General features: G+C 39.6%; 1 protein-coding gene across 2 annotated transcripts in view; it reads left to right on the forward strand.

Annotated features, from left to right (window-relative positions):
• DOCK1 (dedicator of cytokinesis 1) overlaps nucleotides 1-22,758 on the forward strand; it is a 321,757-nt gene that overhangs the window by 225,793 nt on the left and 73,206 nt on the right. For both annotated transcript variants that reach the window (XM_075155288.1, XM_075155289.1), the window contains exons 30-33: nucleotides 9,528-9,606; nucleotides 10,265-10,365; nucleotides 13,623-13,681; nucleotides 19,925-20,073. In XM_075155288.1, coding sequence (XP_075011389.1) covers nucleotides 9,528-9,606; nucleotides 10,265-10,365; nucleotides 13,623-13,681; nucleotides 19,925-20,073 — 388 coding nt within the window. The remainder of the gene's footprint in view (nucleotides 1-9,527; nucleotides 9,607-10,264; nucleotides 10,366-13,622; nucleotides 13,682-19,924; nucleotides 20,074-22,758) is intronic.

Genomic DNA, 22,758 nt, shown 5'->3' on the forward strand with positions numbered 1-22,758 from the left:
CTCTCTCCCTCACATACCCCACTGCCTTCTTAAAACGTTTGGTGTCACTTTAATATCTGAGAGCCACACTTTGGGTCAAATGGAGGCTTACCTAAAGCTCCAGTAAAGTGGTTTTTTTTTTTACTTTACCAGCATTAGTGATCCCTTCACAAAGCTATCAGCCGCATAAGCATCCGTGGAACAGCAAAGCAGAGCAGCTGCTGCGGTTTATCGTTCTCATCTATTACAAGAAATCACATTTTAATCTCTTCCCAGGGAGTCACTTCTTGCGTGTGTTTGTTGGGGAGGTGGATCCCAATTTTGTGAAAGTTCAGTTCTTCTGGGCAGTGTCTCCGTGTTTGTGATTCTTGGTAGTTAGACAGGGAAAATAATAGTAAGGCATAGGACTAAAACCCAAATTCTTTTCAGCTCCCATGGAAATTTTCTGCCATCAGGCATCGCGATGAACTTTACATTTTGTGTGATGGACAAAGAGAAGAGACCTCTCCAGCAAATTGACTTGCTAAACACACCTGGTTTATGACCTCAGCAGCACTGAAGAGGTGTTAAACTAACCTTTGGACACCTTCTTTGTCTGTAGATTACTTTCTTTTTCCTCATTAGTATTCTGTGATGGATTTTGATAAAGTAATTAAATATCCACAGGAAGAACTGAGATTATTTTTCAAGCAACATTATGACATTTGTTTAACCAGCTGCAATTGTCTTAACAATTGATTGCAAGATTGATGAAAATCCCAAAGAATTTGAACTGTAGGCAATCGATCCTATTGATTTATCCATAATTACCTAAAGTAGCCTTAATCTGTATTCACATCTAGATATCCTTGGAAATGGATTAAGTTACAGAGGACAGTGCTTTCAGCAGCAAACAAGGGAGGTTCCCAGGCTGCAAACTGTGGGACACTGTCAAGTATTTGAAAACTTTTTGACAAATTCAGTCAGAACTTTCACATTTTGCAGGAAAATTTACCTGCAATGTCCTTTCCCACGCTTCCATGAGTTACATCTCTTTTTTTAATTATTTCTCTGTCCAGACTGAATGCTTCTTTAAAAAGCAGAGCAATAGGAGAAGACATCTTCTGTTTTATTGATTTTTACCACTGCAAAAACTAGCTGAATTCCCATCTCAGGTCAAGTCAAAATAAGAACCAAGATGACATCTTTCAAGAGACTCCATTCTTGCATTGTTAATGGCCTGTAGGCATCTTGTGTGGAGCGGGTATCGGGAAAGCCATCTTCTTTCTCAGTTTGGAAAGGCTCGATTCAGTATCTGTTTGCACCCGCGGCAGCTGTTGCTCCGTGGAAGCAGCAGCTGCCAGGAGAGCTGGGTGTTGAAGCCTGGGGAGGGATCCACCAGCCCTGGCCAGCAAGGTCTGATCATCTGAGGGCCCACAAAGCTGTCCTCAATGGTTGCACACTTGCTTGGAAGAGACGTTTTTTAGAAATAAACTCACCGAGGGAAGGTGGTGATATCTGTACCGTAGCAAAGACTTTTTGCATTTTATTGAGCAGCACATTATAATGAAAACTGCTTGTTTAATAGCTAACCTGATTGCAGAGATTTCTTCCAGCAGCACTACAACAAATTAAATTTGTTTTAAATTATAAGATCTATTGCAAGTTTTTGCCAACTACCATAATAAGAAACAGTCTCTCTGAATTCAGTAAGTCTTCTTCCTTTAGAATATTAACTTTCGGGTTAGAGGAGCACTAATGCTGTCCACTTGCAATAGATGTTACTTTCCCAGTATTGTAGCCTTAGTTAAAAACTCCTAAATAAAATTGTCTTCTAGCATTTCCATTAGAAAACACTATTTCCAAGCTTTTATTACTCCGTCATAAAATCTCTAGGTGGTGAAATTTAGTGCCTAAGGTTATATCCGTGGCTGGAGTTACATCTTAGATAAAATTTCAGGAGACAAAGTTTACTGGTGCTTTTGAAAAAGAATACAGAAGTCTAAAGCTTCTTCTTTCCTCCACTCTGAAAGTCATCACGAAACCACAGCCTAGACTTCACAGTAGTGGTCAAGAAAGGAGGAGAGTGAGGGCAGTCAGACCCTGCCACAGGTTGTCCAGGGGAGTCCACGTCCGTGGAGGTACTCAAAACTCAACTGGACACAGCCCTGAGCTGCTCCAGTTTGTCCAGAGACCTCCAGAGGCACCTTCCAACCTCAACATCTCTGTGCTCCTCTGACTCTACGCCAAGCCCATTAAACGGACAGCTACGCTTCAGGTTGAGCATTGCGTTGGTGCTGTCCTCGTGCTAAGGGTGCTTGTCTTGCTGGGAAGTCCCATCGATTTTAGCAGGTGTCTGAGGTGGACTGTGTATCAGCATGGATCCATCCAGCTACTGGGTGGGCAGAGAACGTCTGCAAGGACATTCGAATGGACTGCAAATCCAAATCTTCTTTAATACTGTTTATTTCTGTAAACATTTCTCATTTGATTGTCCGGTGGTGTAACACTGTTGCCTGTCTATTCCAACAGGATTGTCCCGTCAGTTTTACGTTAAGGTGCAAGCTATGTACTGCAGAGGTGGTTTGTAAAGTAATACATTGTGCCTGATATACGGTGCCTATTATTGGTAGTCAGACCGCAAGTTTGTCCTTCAGAATTTTGTAACTTGTAGTTATTTTTCATTCATCTGTCCCCATTGTTTTAGAGGACTCACAGCACAGAATATAAATTAGGAAAGAGGTGTCAGTGATTGTAGATAATATGCTAAAACCGTTTCTGAAATATTTATTAGAAAATAGGTTAATAAAGTGACATGTTGCACCTGTGCCAGTGTGGAGCAGACATTTTGAGAAGATTATGCTAATGTAAGTATTTAGTAGCAAGTCTTCCTTGGGATTACTCTGTGCTAATATCATAGTCAGCCCAGGAATTGTAATTTAAAAGAAAGCAAATGATCAAGTTTTTTGTTTCTTTTTTTTTAAGTTTTGGCTGCTCTTTAGCCTGATGAGTTAGAGAATATTATAAGGAATCTTTTAAACTTTTTCTTTTTTAAAAAAAAAAGAGAGAGAGACATAGACTGGACAGAGAAGTATCATATACAGAAGTGTAAAATGAAAAGGATTTTGGAAACCTTCATTTGGGCTGGGCAGTTGTCAGGTCTGGAGGTGAGAAGACAGTGAACAGTAATAACATCACCAGAAAAGAAAAGAGAGGGAGAATTTGGGAAGGGAGAAAATTGGGGGGAGATGCAAGGAGGGCAGATACCTTCATGCTCACTCATTTTAATGATTTTGACTTTCATTTGACTTGTACAAAAGAGGCGTACGAGGTCACTATCTAGTCTCTATGTTGCAGGGTTAAAATAATTGGAGAATCACCATACTGTATGCAATGCCAATAGAGAAGTGGTTATAGGAGTATATTAAAATACAAGTTTTAATTCATATGTAAGTAAAAAGTTGTTTAAAACTTAACTGTGCTCTGCAGCACTGAGAAGTTGAAAAAGAATTTGAAGGTATTTGAAGTGATTGCTGTTTAAAAGGCGGCTTTGCTATTCATGCTTTAGTGAGCATTTGTTCAGGTTTGGGTTTTGCATTGGGATTTCAAGGTCTAGGTCTGTTGTTTCTTACGCAGTCTGACAAGATAAGAGTAGTCTGTCTCATATATGCACAGTAAATTTGTCTCCCAGAGAAGCAAAAGCTCAGGCATGGAAAGCATGATGATGTGAAGGAAGGCTGATCAGCTGCAATAAAGCATTCATTATCCTTCCATCTAAATTAACTGAAATGACATCATAATAGTGCCTTTTATAACCTCACTCCAAATTCCCTCTCCTTTATTGAATTATCAGCTAAACCTAAATTATTTTAAGCTGTATCTGTATATTCCTGTTTAGATAATTCTTCTGTTATTAGGGAAGCCATTCGTTCGTTCTTTCATTCGTCTTTTTTGATGTTCGCTTAAGGAAAAATACTGGGTAGTACACTTGTAGCTTGTATTGTTCATATTTTCTTGTCATAAGTATTTTGCTTAAGTGCTTATAGTGTAAATCCGAATCCCTGGGTACTAGAGCTAACTAAATAATGTACGAAATGGAATATACTCTAAGAATGTTTCTACATTTGCAATCTCTCTCTCTAGATTATTTCTCTAGAAAAATCTTTTTGCAGAGGCAGTTTGATTTGTGTGTGTGCGTCACCCGGGGAGAGAGGTGTGCTGCAGCATCATGTGGCATCCAGCTTTCCTTGGCTCCTTTAGCTTTTGCAGATACTTTCCAATGATGTGAGAGGCTGAATGAAAGAAAATGGGGCATAGAATATTTTTAAACATGAGCAAACAAGCAAATCAGGGCACTTGACTAGTTATAAGAGAGAATGGAGGAAGAAAAACTGATTGTACCTGAGAAAGAGAGAGAAAAATCAGTTGTTTGGCACTGTTACACTTATAAATTGAATCCCTTTGTCCCTTCTTCATTTATTATTGCCAGTTGAAGTCTAGATTTGATATATATGAACAGCCTCCTGAATTCAGTGAGGTTGGTTGTAGGAAAAAAGAGCCTCTCTGCAAAGGTAAAATTACAGAATCGAACCATTAATTTTTGCAGTCTTTGGTGGAGCAATCTCTAAGCATGCATCCTCAAACCAATTAACCACCTATGGGCCTGTTGGAAGTGATTAGTAATCAGTAACAGTAAAAATACCCAGAACTCAGTGGTTGCAATTGAAGTTAGTTCATGGCTTGAATCAGCAGCATATTAATTGATTTATTGACTCTGGGCTGAGAGCCATAAATGGGGAGAAATTACTGAAGAAATCAGTGCTAATCTGTCCTTTTCCCAAGGCAGGACAAGGTGAATGATACCCAACCAGATCACAGATGTTTCCTTAACCTATTTTTTTTGTTGTTTTGGTGGGTTTTTTGAGAATTTCTGCTCTCAATGGCCTGTCCTTAGCATCACAGATTATTTCCTAATGTCTAACCTGTGTCATGGGTTTCTGCATCTCTTGTCCTCTTGCTTCTCTCACCTGAGCTCTCTGCTGTATTTTTGTGTCATTCTTGAAGTGTGGTGACTTCAACTGAACAATATTCCAGCCGAGCTCTTGCCAGGGCCAACTAGATAAGAACAAATCTTTCATGTCTCGCAGTGGCCCTTATCCTAATACAACCCAGACCAAGCATTTCCCAACATGATGGCACTTCGATGCTCAGCTGCTTTACTGCCCACCATCTGACTAACACACTTTTGTAGTCTTCCACTGCGTGTTTGTGCAATTCATAATTCCTTCTGGCTTGTGGAGAACTTGGTGAAGGTGTCTTACAGGAAATACATAAACAGGGATAAAATATCAAGAAATCCTGATGATGGTATAAGACCTCACTGTGATGGAAGCTGTCTAAACACAGAGTAAGAGGACAGTCCCTACCTCAAAGGACCTAACTACAACAGAAGAGACAACAGAAAGCTATTGATGCATTTGGGAGCCGTCCCCAGCACCACTTGTCCCCAGGGGCTCAGCACACGTAAACCTCATCCGTTTAGGATGTTAATTTTGTTATTTGGTAGATACTTATGCCCTTTAGCAATGGTCATTCTTCCTTCCACGTATCCTGAAGTGACTTCCTTCTGTAATCATATTCCTTCTATTCCAATCACATCATAAGAAATGTTAATTTCCTTTTTAATTGGGTAGATAAAGTCTTCTGCCTAACAAATCTTTTCCAATATGTTAGCATTAGGTTTTGTTGCTGAGTGTGACGTTCTCGGTATTGCAGCAGAGTACATTGTGATCGCTTCCAGCCTCTGAACTTCTCTCTTTTTCAAGGTTTAACTTTTGTGGCTCTTCCTGACGTGGATAATGTATTCTTCTGTTAATTGAAACTGAACTTCAAGAAAAGCACCTCTTTTTATGCCCATGCAACTAGAAACTAATCTTCATTACTAATTGCAGCCAGATAAGGTACGCCACTGCGGATTGATGTTCTCCATCTGAGCCCAGGAGATAGTTTTGATTACTTGTCTGTCGGCCCGGTAATGTCCAAGTACTCCTTGCATCCTCACGTGTGTTAGCAGCAGCCAGCTTATTCTTCACTACAGAACTGATGCATTTGGTTTAATTCTGCCTATTCTGCCAATTTTTTCAGTTTCTCTAACTTTGACAGTGAAGTAATTGAAAGTTGTCAGTACCTGCTTTGGAGGAGGACGAGGATTAAACGAACACCTGGAATGATTCATAACGTTTTTCTGCTTCCTCTTTTGAATTTTATTTGGGCATAAACCTGAACCGTTCTTACATTCGTGAAGCAAACTTCACAGGTGATAACACACCATTTCGTAGGTTATAGCCAAGAATTCATCAAGCAAAATTTTTTTCTATCCAAATGATCTCTTCAGGGTACTAATCTTTCTGTCTGATTAACCATACGACTGAGTGTTGTACCAAAATGGTGAAGCGATGCCACCTAACCATCTTACTTTTGCCATGTAGCCCTATGTCCATTGTTATTTCTTCTGATTCTTTTTCACTGAATTGCAGCTCGTTCACAGGGTGGTGTTCGAATATTCCAGGTAGAAATACTTACCTTTTTTCTCAGCTGACACCTCTCCTCGCTCTTGTGTGGGTATGAAAGGGATCACGAGGTGGTCAGGAGTACACAGAGTGGTAGTCGGTGATCTCAGCCTGATAGGAAACCACATTTATCTAATTCCAGCCTTCCCTTGTTGGGCCCCGCAACAATAAAGCTTCACACCAAGGTGGAGTACTGTGATGAAATCTCTCTACTCTTGTTGTCCCAGTATGCTATACAACTTGCTACTTCTTATTGCCAATATTTTAATATATATTCTTAAAATTAACTTCATCGGATAAAAATCATCACAGTTTTTCTGCTTTCTCTTGGCACTGGAGGTACTAGATGATACTAGAAAGCGCTGTGAGCTTAGCCATGACAGGGTCATTGTAGCGACTTCAGTTGTGCCAGGAGCTTGTAGTACTTAAATTGGTTGCTAATCAATCCACTTCATGACTATCCTTTTCCTCAGTTAAACCTGGATTATTCAGGATGGATCTTACTGTTATTGTGCTCTGCCAGTCATGTTTCACTTTGCAGTACCATCATCTGCAATAGTCAGATTTTGACTGCCCCCCATGCTGTAGCAAAGGGACTGTCAATATTTCCAGCAATCCTTTCAGTACTGGTAGAAACAGGCACAAAATCCTCATTGACTTAATTTGATTTGCAACTGAAGATATACTGTTATAATAAAAATATTGTTCTGTTGACTTTCACTGGGACGAGAACTGGGCTTTCTTCACTGACATACGTTAGGAAGTGTTTTATCCAGTAACGGAAGGATTGAGTGTATCGTCAAATAAAATGAAAATTAAGATGGGGTTTGAATAATTCAAAAATCAACACTTAAATCTCTGCATCGCTTCTTTTGATGTTCTTCTGTAGAAAGTTGGGAGGAATACCTGCCTTCCTAAAGCAGCCTGATTACAGGGGTAGCACATGGCTGTGAGAGGATGGTGTTGTTTAATTACAGCTACGGTTTAACAGATGTGCTGTGGTTTGGTCCTTTTGCAGTTGCAACGTACAGTAGATTCTGCATTATTTGTTCTTTACTGGTATTCACTAGAATTAATATGGGGGGAAATGAGAGTTACAATTTAAAGAAAAATGGTATATAAAGTAATGAGATTGTTCCAAAGCTTAATTAGATGGAGCAGATTGAATACATTACAGTGATGTCTTGAGGCAACATAATTAAATTGCAGGCATAATCCTCCCTGTATTGGAACTGATTTTATCTTCGTAAGGCAAGGAGCGTTAGATGGCCTTTCCTACTATGTTAAATTACTAATTCGTCTAGGAAGACTTACGGATCTCATAGTATTATCAGACTTTAAAACCACAAAACAAAACAGGGTATAAGTCTACATATCAAACTGTTGATAGTCTGATTACACGGGTAACTTCAGTTTCAATCTTAGTATATGCTACAGCTCAGTAATTGAATCATAGATCTAAAATACATATATCTGCAGTGTATTATTGTGTATGCTGAATTCATCTCATTTATAAAATCTCTTAATGAAGTTGTTTCCATATATATACACTGACAAAGATACTGGTGAATAATGCGCAGAAGTGCTGTTCCTGAAGTGCATCTCTGCGTATGCTGGATGCAAGGGCGTAGCTGCCTATGACACCTTAGCTATAAAGTAATATTGGAAAATGTATGTGTGTGTATACTTAGATATATGTATGTATTTACTTTTTTCCTATATTCTTTTATATATCCTTAAATCTTTTAAATTTTGTTTTGTATTTTCTTTCATAAGTTTAATTTTTATTTTCATGTTTGGGTACTTTCCTTCTCCATTGCACTACCATGGGGGTGATCTGACTTTATAGTACAGACACATCCCAATGGTGACAAAATTTTTGCCTTACTTTGTTAATTTGCTGTACATAAATAATCTCTCTTAGCATCCTGATGCCTGTGTGTTATCTGGAGGCTTCATTTCTCTGGGGTTACCAAACATGTAGCTGAATATTAATTTTTTTCAGGAGAGATGACTAGGTATCTTAAATTCAGTAAAAGGTCGTTCGAACTGCCTCTACTGGTTTGTTTTAAATAATTCTGATGTTTGTTTGTCAGCCTGTAGAATGATTAACGTTGTTATTTACATTCGATAGTGAACTCTTTTTAAAGATTGCTATTGGGGGTGGGGAAGTAGTACGTGTCATGAGTGGTCTTTATCGTTGCCGGTACTTTCAGGAGACATAAATCTCTACCACAGTCTGCTCAAAAGACAAGCTCATTTGTCTGGGCATTAGCTGGCAGTTTCATAGCATAAAGTTTTCAGGAGCAATATAATGTTTGTTTTGAAAATGGAGATGAGGGTACCAAAGAATAATATGTTTACTTTTCAGCACCATGAATATGTAGTGACCTACTTATACTATACCATTTGGTTTTATTTTTAAAGCTTGTCAAGCCAACTCCTATTGCAACTTAAGAAGCATCCTTTTTAGAAAAGCAATAAACTACACTAAATTAGCATTTTAGAAGTAGAACAGTGAACAATGTTTTGAAGATTGTCCTTCAACAGCATTTTTATGTGTTATTGTGCTGTTAGTAAAATAACGTTTGCCTCATGTTTAAAAACATGTTTTGCTTGACATGTAAGTTAAAATACAGCCAACTGCAGGTCTGGCTGGATACAACACTAAGATACTGTAACTCTAAAAATATATATACTTTTTTTCTAATAAACTGAATTTTTAATGATCTCTTGATTATCATGAGATATTTTAAAGACAAGTGATTTTATCCAAAACATGCCTTGTGTTTCTGCATATGCTAATTTACTTGATTAATTTTGAGAACATCTGCATATAATTCTGTATACTTAACAGTGGTGAGATCACACTGCTTTTCAAGTAACAGCTACGAATTTCACTTTCCACACAGACTCAGATTTTTGTCTAATTGGGATGCCAAATGTACAAAGGTACCACAGAAGAGTGTGTAATTATATAATTTTCTCTTGATCTTTCAGAGTCTTCCTGCGAGCAATTAATCAGTATGCAGATATGCTAAACAAAAAATTTCTTGATCAAGCCAACTTTGAGTTACAGGTAAGAAAAAAACACCAGTGTCTTGGGGACTAATGTTAATGTTGTAATAAATTTCTGCTCTAAACGCGTAATTTTGGTGTATGTATGTGTCGTCATGAACCCCAGGAGACCAGTTAGCCCAGTTAAGTCATTTCAGGCTCAGCAGGTATGTACCATCCATTCGTGTCTTGTGAGTCTTGTCCTAGAACAGCACCAAGTCTTACCCAGAGCATCACAGAAACTCCTCCTTCCCTGCAGGAACAGCAAAAAGGGGTGTCCTCCCCCTTCCTGCAGCAGATGCTTTAGCAGAATTATTGCCTCAAACGTGGAGCCCGAGACGCGGCGTCTGGGTGCCCTACTGATGAGAAACGCGCCAGTTTAGGTCACTTGTTCAGGATTTTTTTTTTCCTCATATTTATGTGTTCACATTTAATTTTACTTGAATCATCAAAACACAATCGATTAGGATTTGTAAATAGAGATGTTTCATGGAAACGTAAACACAACGAGGAGGTGTACTAAGAATATATCAAGAAACACTGTCTCCATGGTGTCTGTTATTTTCTCCTTTAAATATTTATGTGCATAATTTAGATACTTCTAAGTTGTTTTGTAGGTGTGCAGAAAAACATTTCAGAGAATTAATGGTATCTATTCTTGTCATTTTGGGGGCTTTCAGCTTTGGAACAACTACTTCCACCTGGCTGTTGCTTTTCTCACACAAGAGTCTTTACAACTGGAGAATTTTTCAAGTGCTAAAAGAGCAAAAATACTTAACAAGTAAGTCCTATTCGTCATCTAAATCATGGACAAGAACTTGAGTTCTATTAACATAATTTTAGTTTAATTTCTTAGCTAAATCCATTCAAATTGAGATGCAATCATCGTATAATGAAAGGTTGGTTTTAAAAACATGAATCAAGTATTGCATGTGTTTCCACCCTTGAATCAAGATCTAAATTACATGATTCATTACTGATGAAGACAGTATTTTATACTGCAGGATGTTCATAAAGTCAAGACTTTTCAGAAGTATTAACGTATTATAAAACTGAATTTTTAAATCACTTTAGCTTTGTGCTTATTCTAATCTCATTTTACGTGCGCTCTTTATTGCTTAAGCCCTAACGGCCTTTTAGAGTGGATTTTTGTAACTACAGCCAGTTTCACTGTGATATCCCTGAAGAATGGGTTTGTATAACTGCAGTCTTGTATGCTTTCCTGGTTAAAAGGGATTACATTGCCTGCCTCTGAACAGGGAGCTTGAACTACCCGATCGCTATTCAGAATCCCACAGCAAATGAAACCTGTCAAAAGAAAAAAGACTGGCAATAAGACTGGAGCATGAATATTTTGTTTAATGTATGTATTTCTCCTAAATTTCATTGGGGTTCCAGCGTAGTGGACCTTAACATTAATTAGCTAAACACTGAAAAAAGCCAGTTACATGTTTTCAAATACAGTGTGTGGATTCTTTTTCTGTGTCATAGTATTTGTAAAGAGCGCCTGCAAAAGCAGTTTATTCCCATAGTCGGTCAGGTTACCGCAGTTAATGCACAAAAATGAGGACTTTCAAAGCTGTGATTCCCTGAGCAAGTACAGCTCGGGCTCCTTGTATGTACAATATATATTATATATCTAAATAGAGAAAGATGATGCATTTTGTATTACTTCACCTTCTACATTTAATTGCTTTTGTATATTACTATGGTGAGAGAGATCGCAGTGAGAATGGGGAGCGTTTATCACTGCTGCAGTGAGATGTGATTTTAAAGGCTTTTTGCTTTAACTGTGTGGGTCGCAGGCTTTGACCAGAAAAGACAGGGCTCTGTGTCCCATCCTTTTTTTTTTTGCAGCCAAATTTTGCCCTTCAAACTCACCCACTCCATTGTGAGTTTTGAGGTGCTTCCTTTGGAAGCTGTGCTTTACCTGAGCGTTGAAACAGAATTTTTAAGCACTATATGATCTAATATACGTACCCGTGACTCGTGGGGCTTCCTTGATGAAACAGGAATATTTACAAGTTCAGTGGAAAAGTGATGTCAAGCAGAGCTCAGGTTTTTGCACTTCTGCTAGAAATATCATAAATTACATTATAGTTACATGTTTGCAAAAGGAAGTCAGGATGATTTTGTAGAGCCAGGTAAATTTTATTTCATTAGATTTAGAATTTATGGAACAAAATGGTTTTGCACAAGATGGGACCAGTGATGCAAGTTCTCTTTTGTAATTAAGAGTGCAAAGGATGCTTGCAAAAGGCAAAGCGCTCCAATCAATTAGCTAGCAGAGGGATCAAAGCCGTGGCTGCTGTCGGTCTCCCCTTGCTCTCTCAGTCCGATGTTGGTGCGCACCGATGTGAGCATTTTAGTTCAAATCAGACTCCTGGCCTGAACAAAAAACCAACAGCTGAGCTGTAATTGGCCTGGAAATTACTGTCAAATACATTTGTGGGCTGATATTTCTCTTTGTGAGGACAGGAACCTTAGAGATTTTCTTCAAGTGATTTTTACATTAAACTGAGCAGTAGTATCTTGCTGAAGAAATTCAAGTAATCAACAGACATTTCTCTCTGCTAATATAAGTAAATAGATTAAGTCGTTTGAAGTGGTTACTTAATGAAGTTTGGTAAATCGTAAATCTCTGTTTATAATGATTTTACAAGTTGCTATTTTCAGTTTTATCATGTTTTGGAGACAGAAATCAAGACCGTAAATTCTTCAAGATGCCATAAATGTATTGTCTGGAAGCACTAACTTTTCTGGCTATGTGAAACCACTACCAGTTCTGTGCGGAAGGGATATAATTAATCAGTTAATTCAATATCACACTCACCCATCTTTTTAAGTATATATTTCAAATAATATGCCAAATATTTAATAATTAAAAATTTAATTATTGTAATTTGCAGTTTTTGCAAAACATTGCATTTAAGCATTAAATAATAACAGATTCTTGATGATGCAGAAGAATCTCTTTAATCCATATTAATGACAGGGTATCTCACTATTATCCCACAGAAATCCCACAAGTTGCCAGATATTACCATTTTGCTCATCTTGTTATTTAAGTAATGATCTTTAACATACAGATATTCTGCGTAGCAAATAAATTCTTGGAGCTCATTGTGGTTCTGATCCCGTCATCAATGAAGGCAATAGGATGTTTTCCATTCACTAAGCTTTCCTGGTATTAATGTGGAGAGGGAGCAGAACATAAAATATAACCCTGATGGGAGATGCGAGGCATTGGTGCCACCAACTTCGCAGCAGAGCAGAGGCGGGTTGCGCAGGGAGGGGAAAGGACGGGCGCCCACCTCCCCTCTGCCTCCTTGACTGCCTGGGACCGACCCCTTTTTGGTCTAGCCCGGGCAGGACACAAAATCCCGTTGGAACAGAGAAACCTGCTCATTCTGATTTTGCGCATCAAGGTTCAAGATGTCACAAGGTGTTCTTTGTTGTATTTTCTAGGACAATGCTATTCTAAGAGGGTGTATAAAAATAAAATACAGCCTTAGGCCGTGAAGCTCTCTGTTATGCTTCCTCCAGCCATTACCATTGGAAAAATAGAAAATGCTCACAATTAATGTCTGTAACCACCCATGTGTCCCGAAGGACAGTTAGGTAATCTGAAAATACGGCAAAGAGAGGTTTTGCACGGGTGAATGTTTTGTGTGTGTTCTCCCTTTGGTAAGTATTGCTGCAGAAATTGAAAATTGGGGTCTTTTGAGGAAGAGCGAGTAACTCGAGGCGAGGAACAGAAGCTGGTGGCTCCGTGGCCAGGCAGCCTGGAGGTGTCAGGCAGCCTCTCTGTCTCACTCCTTGTAAAAGGGACATTCGGCAAAGCTCAGTGTTTACAGGCACATCGCTGAGCTGGTGAGGGAGGCTGGGCAATGTTATTGTATTGGTTGAATTTGGAGAACCTGCTCTGTAATTTCAAATACTTTTGAATGCTGATCAGATTTTGAAATGAGATGTTTCTGCTTGTTGGTATTAGATTTTTTTTTTTTTTTAAATGATGGTTTTATTTTCCTTTTTAAGGTACGGTGATATGAGAAGGCAGATTGGTTTTGAAATCAGGGATATGTGGTATAATCTGGGTAAGTAGCCTGAGCGCCTGTTGCTTAATGCTTTCACTCAGTGTTTGTATAAACCAAGTTAGATATGAAATGAACTTGCTTTATCTTGAAATAACGGTAGGCATCCAGAAGGTATTTAAAAAGCAGGTGATTTAAGAAATAAAGCTGCTTCTGCACACTTATTTTACCATCTGGGAAGATACATAACTGTAGTCAATGTTTACATATCTTCTGTTTTTTCACGGTATTCAACCTCATGCTAAATAAAAAGTAACAGTTATGGTGATACCTGTTGAATTTTTCTCCTTAGAAATATACGTATACACACACATATATATATACACATATAGATATATACACACACATACATGTGGATGCAGTAACTGGGACTGTAGCAAAATGAATGCGTCCAAGAGTTATCAGTAACTTAGCCTGGAAATTCTGCTTAAAGTCTGATTTTCAGTCTTGTTTGCTGCATCAGAGTGACTCGGGAAGATCAGTAAAGAACGGGAACGTGGACATCCCTAGAGTTCGTAGGTGAATTAGGCATATCTAACTATCTCAAGTCTGTGCTATTCTGTGAGTATAATTTAGCTATATGGGGATTGAATTTCATGAGAAACAGTATTTACTGTGACCTGAGTGTTCTCATCTGTCAGATATCATTTTCCTGAGCTTAACAGCAGAGACATTTCAGGTCTTCCAAGTTTTATCAAAAGTTCCTCAAATTATCAGAAATAAATGCATTTGCCACTTCACTTATATCTCTAGCTGAACTGTTGTTGCTGAAACTTGAAAAAAATCAGTGTATATAAGTGAAGAGAATGCAAGGGTTCATAAGTATTTGATATCACAGAGTTTGCATCTGCTCTGCTGGAATGATGAGAAAAGGCTTCTGAGAGCAGCTGAGTTCACTTTTTATTGGAAGCATCTTTCATGAATTAAGTGACTAGAGAACAGATTAAAGCATAGTACACGCCTGGTATGTGACTTGACAGACAGCCAGTAAAATCAGTATCATGCCTGATGCTGGGTCATCCAGCTCAGGATGCTGGCAGCCCCTTTGTTAGTAATTAGCCAAATCCTACCCTGTTCTAGGCTCACAGTCCTGTATTCATCTGTTATCTGTACTAATTTCTCTCGCATCTTTGGATTCTTAAACTTTTCCCAGAATTTACTGGACTGAAAGTAGAAAAGTTTGCATACATTGTTATACATCTGATTGTTCTTACATGAGGTTATTTTATTCAGGCTGGGGACTGTGGAGTGCGTTGTGCTTTTTACTACTGCTGCTGACACTGGCTGCTCTTGGACAAGTTATTTAGTTGCTCCAGGGTTCAGTTTTTCACCATTAGCAGGGAGATGATAATAACTTCCCCCGGAGTTTTGTGAATCGATTGGCATGAGGGGCGGTGGTTTTTTCAATATTTCTTTCTGTGCTGTCATGAAAGCCTTTTATTTTTAACAGAGTTTTTATAAACCGAGATTATTCAGGTAGATGACTCTGTGACCTACTCTAGCTCTGACGTCTGTGATTCTGTAAATGGCTGGGGTCATTAATGCCGAAATCTCACGTTGAGGGAGTCAGTAAATTGCTGCTCTTCCCAACAAAAGCTGCGAGATAAAGGTAAATCGGAGGCAGGACCCCAATCCAAGGCGGCCTTTGTACTTCTCATAATGAGCAGCTTGCTTTTTCTCATCTTCTTTGTAATACAGATAGTCCATGCTGATCATGTTCAACTTCTGGCTCTTCACCAATCTCATGTATGTCACAGCATCAATTAAGAAAGAATTCTAAGTTACCACTGCAGGGGAATTGATTGGGGGTGCTTGACACTTTTATCTTAGAAGTTGCACTACATTAGTCAAATTATTAATGTATATGTTCAGAAACAAAATCAGAAGTGAAAAGCTATAACTCTTGCATACGCTTGAGCATATAATTTTTATGACTATGCCATTGTGCATAAGATATGATGAAACCAAACAACCCTGACTTTTGATTTATGTATTAAAGGGTATGGCTAAGCCTCAAAAATTAATATTTTGTCTCAACAGGTTTTGTTCATAAATACCATGATTAACGTGTAATGCCTGCTAGGCTAAAACTCCCCAGTCCGGAACGAGACAGTCCTGTAGCTCTAGTGCACATCTAAGAGTATAATTTATTTTCTGAAATTAAATAGTAAAATACAAATTCTGAAAGTTTTTTTCTTGTCTGTGTTTCTTATGCAGTGTTGGCTGCAATATTCATACCTTCCTACAAATAGAAAAAAAAATAGCATGTATAGTGGAGAGCAAGACTAGCTAACTGTGTGCACACACTTTAAATACCTGTAATTTAGGAATAAGATTTTTGTTTTAAACATGAAACCATGTACAAGAGATCTAGCCTGGCAGATTTTCTATTTAAACCTTAGTTGTAGCTGTCTTGTTTGATACCGTGCTAGATTTGATCATGAAGGCTTTAGATTTGAGTGCTCTGATGCAGCAGCAATGAGGATGGCTTGGGGGAGCCCAGTCCCAGTGTGCCGAGCCCCCGCTGCGTTGCCTTTCTGAAAGTGCTGCAAGGCTTTTATTTTCTTGTGTGCACCAAAACCGGTGTATATTAGTCTTTGTAGGCTTTTTTCCCTCTGTATCGCAACCTGAACTTTAAAATAATGTAGTATTTTGAGTCACTGTTTTGCTGGAACTGGGGCCTTAGACCTTGGTGAGACAGGAAGTGTCAGAGGAGCATAAAGCAAGCCGTGGCCTCTGTCTTGAAAATGTAGGAACTCAAACAACATGCACTTAAAAGCGTTACGTGATGCAATTTAGCATATACAAAACACAGTTTGACACTAGGTCATGTGTACCAGTTTTCAATGGTTAGTGGTTTCAGCAGTTATATGTTAAAGAAATTGTAATGACATTAAAAATAATATCCTTGTGGTAAAGTTGGTCAAGGAAAGCCAGCTCAGAAAACATTGCTTTTGTTGTTGACATCTGAACCAGCTAGAGGGAGATGGAAAAGTAAAATTCCTGAAGATGAAGTGAAATGGTTGCTGCTGCCGTCCTCCAGCGAGCTGCCCACTGGTCCGGCCCTTCCCTCCAAGTGTTTGGCGTCAGAAAAGGTGTCTTGACAGAGACGTTAATGTTGTTGGAGGGAAAGCCAGGGTTAAAAATGGGCCTGAACTTTGAGCATTATATACGTAGAAGTCATTACAGATAACACTCTCTGAATTAGTCATGCATGTTCAGAGCTGACCCAAGTGAGAGGTGAGGTTGCTGGCAAATTATTCAGTGTTTTTTGTGGCCCAAATTTAAATTAGAAGAACCTGAGAAATGAAAATCACATGTTATCCAATAAAGAAAGCACCTTGGGTTTGGTTTGCGTAATGAGGCCTGTTCCTGTGGTGAGCAGTCTGTAGGGGCACATCTCATGGCAAGGCAGGAGCCACTGCAAGGGGAAGTTTTTGCGTGTTCAGAAGAATATTTTTTGTGCATGTTGTTCTTAAAGCAGCTGCACAATTTGCTTTTCAGAAGAGAATCCTCAATTTTCTTCCAGACTTGTCACATTTTGAGTCTCTGTGTGGGAGTTCCCATACTCCTGGGGAAAAAAAGGCGAATTCGTTGTTGGGTTGTTTATCAGAAAGTGCTGCCTGTGACAGGCAGCTGGGGTGGATACTCTGGAGTGCCAGAAGAAGATTGTTTCCTTTCGTGTTTTGCACTCATGCTTTCTTTTGTGACTCAGCATCGCACTGGATCACATCACTGTAGCAAACACGTGCGTGCATCTCATCACTTCACCAACGTGGGTCATGGCATCAGAAGGATGTCACGCAGGGCTCTCAGCCCTCTCCCGTATCGCCCGGTTGGTGGACAAACCCTTTTTCCGTGTTACTCCTCGCGCATGCTTGATGAAGAAAACCGATCGAGACGGCTTAATGTTTTAATTTGTGCTGCCCCGCCTTCCCGTGGTCGCTGCCGGCCCCTGCTCCTGCCTGCCGCGGCCCCGGCGCAGCGGCCCGCGGCAGGAGCGGCTCTGGGCAGCGGCAAGTGCTTCGCATCCAAAGCAGGCAGCCGCCCCAGCAGATCGTTCCCCGTGTTTTTCTCTGCAGCCGAGCTGCGTAAACTCTGGTGGGAGCCACCCACGGACCACCCGACGGCGTGAAGAGCTAAGTGGGTTTCAAAGAGCAGACGAGGGATTTTTTCGCAGTACAACGTACAAGTGATTTTAATACTTTCTGCTAATAACTCGCACGCTTCTGTTCCCCCCAAGTCCTTCTGAATTTCATATTCGGAGAAGCTCTCTGTCCTCTTTGATTTTGAAACTCTGTTGGTGATTACCTGCGAGGCAGCACCGCTAATAAATACAAACAGTCGGTGAACGGCAAGAAGGCTGAGTGCGTGCGGCACAGCTTCATGGGTGTGGGGCTGGCTGCTGCCGGCCGGATCCTGCGTGGCCGGGGCGAGTCCTGCAGCCACCCTTGGCTCACCTCGGTGGAGGCACTGGTGAGCACCTGGGAGGTGAGGTCTGCGGCTCTCCGTGCCTTCGTCATCGGATGAGCTCTTCAGCCACTTCCGTTTTGAGCAAGAAGTTTATATGCCCCTGGAGAAGAGAAAGGGGGATCAAAGATTTTAAAAAAGTCTTTTGTGAATTCACCGTTTTTCACGTCTGAAGTTCAGAAGATGTTGGTTACTTTTCTGAGGGAATCCCTGTGCTTGAAGCAATGGAAAAACCCACCGTGGCACACGGAGAACTTCGTGACATTGAATTTGTGCCTGACGAATAACTTTTGTCACTATCATTTGTTTTCTGAAATATTGACTCTGACATTTTTCAGGCATAATACAAGAAAACTGTCACCTGAGAGGCCGAATGTAATAATACTTGTAAGAGAGACAGAGGAAAGCTTTACACCTCTCGCTTGATATTCCTCACCAACAACCAGCATTGCAGCATCATACGAAGTAGCAACTTTAGTGGTGTATTAATTTGCCTTAATAGGATTGCTAATGCTAATAGGATTCTGAAGTTTGCCAAATCAAGTAACTTAAATTATATCTGCTAAAAAAAAGAAGCGCGTTTTGTTAGTAAAGGATTTCTTCTTGATTATGTTTGTTGAGATTCATGTTAGTTCTGGTCAAAAGTGAAACTGCTAATTAAAGACTTCCACAGTTACTGCCGTACTGGTGTAGTGCAGTGGAATATAAATGAATTAAAATCTGTTTCTGTCACATACCGCTGGTAACTGCAATGGGGAACAAGAGTCTTAAATGGAGGAAGCTGAGGGCTCATTAAATTAGCTCAGCTCTGAAGAAGTCTGGTCTGAACCACAGCAGTGGATGCATAAACAGTGTATGGGTTTGATTGTATACATCCATTAACATTGCATTTGTGAGAAACGTCACCAGGTGTGTAGTGGGGTTCAAATGAATCCCAGCCTGTTGCTGAGAGGGGAATATATTTGTATTTTCTAAACTTCTGCCATCAAGTCCTCTGCCTGGAGCTCTCCGGTGCTCTGCTACACTGCTCTACACCAGCATCTTTCCATGGAGTAGTTGAACAGTAATTTGCAGAACGTGTAATCTGCATTCTCTACACTTTAGCTAATAATATGAACAGTCACTAGATGTTTTTAACTAGTTCAATATTTACTAGGTGCCATGTCCCCGGTAAGGTTTAATTTCTGTTCCATGTGCAGAGAGCGCAGCAGAGAGGGTTGGGGGAGGTGCAGTTTTCTCTTGGGAAGATAAATGTGAAATAAAGTTTGCCAGGCAGATAACTCTCGAAGAAAGAAGACATATTGTCGGCTTGGTAAGATTTAGTTTCATGTCTCGAGGCTGTGTAAGTATGCACTTGTAATGACACTTTGATAGACTGACACGAAGAACACTTTGTATGCTGCGGAAGATACAGAAGTCTAAATAAGTTAATACAAGTGATATGCCTTTTAGCCTCCTTCTCTCCTAACCATAAGTCGTATTTAAAAAAAAAAAACTTGAAACTTAATATGAGCGTGCAAATATGGGTGCTTCGTGGAAAATGTGACAAGTTCCAGTTTGATTACTGATTTAACAACTCTTGTTAACTTGGGTTATACATATCACATACTTCCCCTCTTGTGGCGTAAATAATAATACATGTTTCAGTAGAGTCAGATCATGAAAAATAGTTTCTTATGCTGTATGAGAATTTATTGATTCGGCTGTTATAACAGTTACCTTCTGCCAAAGTCAGTGGCTGTTTGTTAACTCCGAAATGCATCTTTTCTCTTAAAGGTCAGCATAAAATCAAGTTCATCCCAGAAATGGTGGGACCTATCTTAGAAATGACGCTGATCCCTGAAACTGAACTTCGGAAAGCTACAATCCCAATCTTCTTTGATATGATGCAGTGTGAATTTCATTCTACTAGAAGTTTCCAGATGGTAAGCAACAAGTTACAGATATTTTAAGTTTGTAAGAAAGATTTAACTGTTCCTTGACAAAAACATAAGATCTTTTGTTATTTCTTATTTTTCTAAAGAATAATATAATTATGGATTTTCTATAACTCTGAGTGGCTAAAGAGTTTTCATCTGAGGTTTCTAAATTCTTGTTGAAGGAAAAATGAAGTAAATGAAACCTTTCTTTATGATACTATCCTGGTTTCGGCAGGGGTAGAGTTAGTTTTCTTCCTAGTAGCTGCTATAGTGCTGTGTTTTGGATTCAGGATGAGAATAATGTTGGTAACACAGGGATGTTTTAGTTGTTGCTGAGCAGTGCTTACACGAAGTCAAGGACTTTTCAGCTTCTCACCCCACCCCACCAGTGAGGAGGCTGGAAGAGCACAAGAAGCTGGGAGGGGACACAACCAGGACAGCTGACCCCAACTGGCCAAAGGGGTCATATTCCATACTATATGACGTCATGTTGAACAAAAAAAACTGGGGGGAGTTGGCCGGTGCGGCGCGGCTGCTGCTCGGGAACTGGCTGGGCATGAGTCAGTGGATGGTGAGCAATTGCATTGTGCATCACTTGTTTTGTATATTCTTTTATCATTATTATATTTTCCCTTCCTTTTCTGTCCTATTAAATTGTCTTTATCTCAACCCACGAGTCTTACCTTTTTTCCCATTCTCTCCCCCATCCCACTGGGGGGGGGAGTGAGCGAGCGGCTGTGGGGTGTTTAGCTGCCTGCTGGGTTAAACCACGACAGATACAGAAGCAGAGCAAAGGCAGATGTCTTAAATTTTCACTGTGACTCAGGAAAGGAGTCTGCTTCTGAGTGAAATTGGACATAAAGGAAGCCTAATAATGTGGCAAAAGAAACTATAACCTGTAAGAATTTTATATTCTTTACCATTTTAATGGATTTTGAAGAAGAAAGCAAGCTATCCAGTCAGTGTCAGTGTTTCTTCATGTTATGTAGGCACTGCAAAATCTAAAATACTAATGTAGCATTTTTATTCTGTTTTACTTTAATATGCTGAGGGAAGTCCTTGAATAAGCACACACAGTCTTATTCTGATAGCATCAACTTTTGAGAGACAAATAGAGTGAAAGACAGTTTCCTGACATCATTCATTTGACTTTCTTTCCCTTGAAACTGCCTTACGGATTGTGTATAAGACTAGTTAGGCCAGGTAGTGTTATGGTATAAGCCAGCGTAGCTCTTTTACACTGTGAAATTTCTGTCAGTTCAGGATATGTCCTTGTGAATTTTGCAGTAAAGTTTGATGTGTGTTGTTTACTTTTTTCCCTTCATATTGGCAGTTTTCTGTCTTGGATGAAAAATCTTATCTTTTTCCATACTTTTTTGTGAACTATTATTCATAACCAACTCTTAATAAATCTGTAGCCGGAGTAAATGAATATCTGTGTGGAGACACTTAAGCAAGGGAAATGGCATCAGTTTTATTTCTTTGATTTGTTTTGTGCTGGATGGTGTGTGGAAAGGTGGTGAGCTGTATTTCGGATCCATCCAATTACTGCATAATCATTCTTTCTTATATTTGACTCCGATGATACTGTAAAGATTGAAATGCTCACTGGGATGCCATTTAAACAGTTTTCTGTCAGATGCTCTCTTTTGTTGCTTGTCATTTTTTATTTGTACAATTATATGGATCATGAAAAATCCGAGGGTAACTTTATAGCTAAATTCATGGCCCTATATTTTCTTGACAGAAGGAAACCAGCTTTGTGTGGAATAGTTAGGTGATTTTAATAAATGAATGTCTTAAATATTTCACACAAATTCTTTTTGCCTTTTGAGAAGAAAAATGCCTCATGCTTAAGTCAGAGATGTCTTGGATTGTAGGTACTCAACATATATTTCTTATGTCAGTATAGCTTCTTTCTTTATGGACATAGCATTGATATGACAGGTGCAGAGGTAGTAAACCTTTTTTCTGTGCAGTTGGAGTGAACAGTTATGTCTAGCTGGGAATAATCAATCTGTCCATTTACGGTTTTGCAGATAATGTAGTTATATAGTTTGCTGAGTATCTCAGGTTGGTCTTTGGGGAATGAAGATCACAGCTTGTAAAAAGCAGAGAATTATAGAAAAGTCTGGGTTGGATGCGACCTCTGGAAGTAATCTGGTTCAAACTGGGCCTTAGATTGGCTTATCCAGGGCCATCTGAAGCTCAGTATTGACTATTTCCAGTGAGGGAGGCTTCACCACTTCTCTGGGTGACCTATTCCAATGTTTAAGCCTTTTCTTCTTATATCCAGATGGAATTTCCCTGAATCAACTTGTGCCTGTTGCTGCTTGTGTTGTCACTGTGCACCCTTGTGAATAGAGTAAGTTCATCTCCTCTATAACCACCTTTTAGGTGTTGGAAGGCTTGAGTCTGCTTTTCTCTAGGCTGAACAAACCCAATTCCTTCAACCATTCTTCAGCCCATGTTCTCCAACACTCTGCTCATCTTGGTGGCCCTCCATTTGACCATCTCCAATTTGTCAGTGTCTCTCTCGAGCTGGGAGAACCAAAGCTGGAGACAGTATTCCAAGCCATGGCCCAACAAATGGAATAATCCTGTTGATCCCCTAGCTGTACTCTTGTTGGTGCAATCAAGGGCATGTTTTGCCTCCATTGAAGGGGCACACTGCTTCTTCATGTTCAGCTT

This window comes from Calonectris borealis, chromosome 7, assembly GCF_964195595.1.
Source record: "Calonectris borealis chromosome 7, bCalBor7.hap1.2, whole genome shotgun sequence".
NCBI classification, from domain to species: domain Eukaryota; kingdom Metazoa; phylum Chordata; class Aves; order Procellariiformes; family Procellariidae; genus Calonectris; species Calonectris borealis.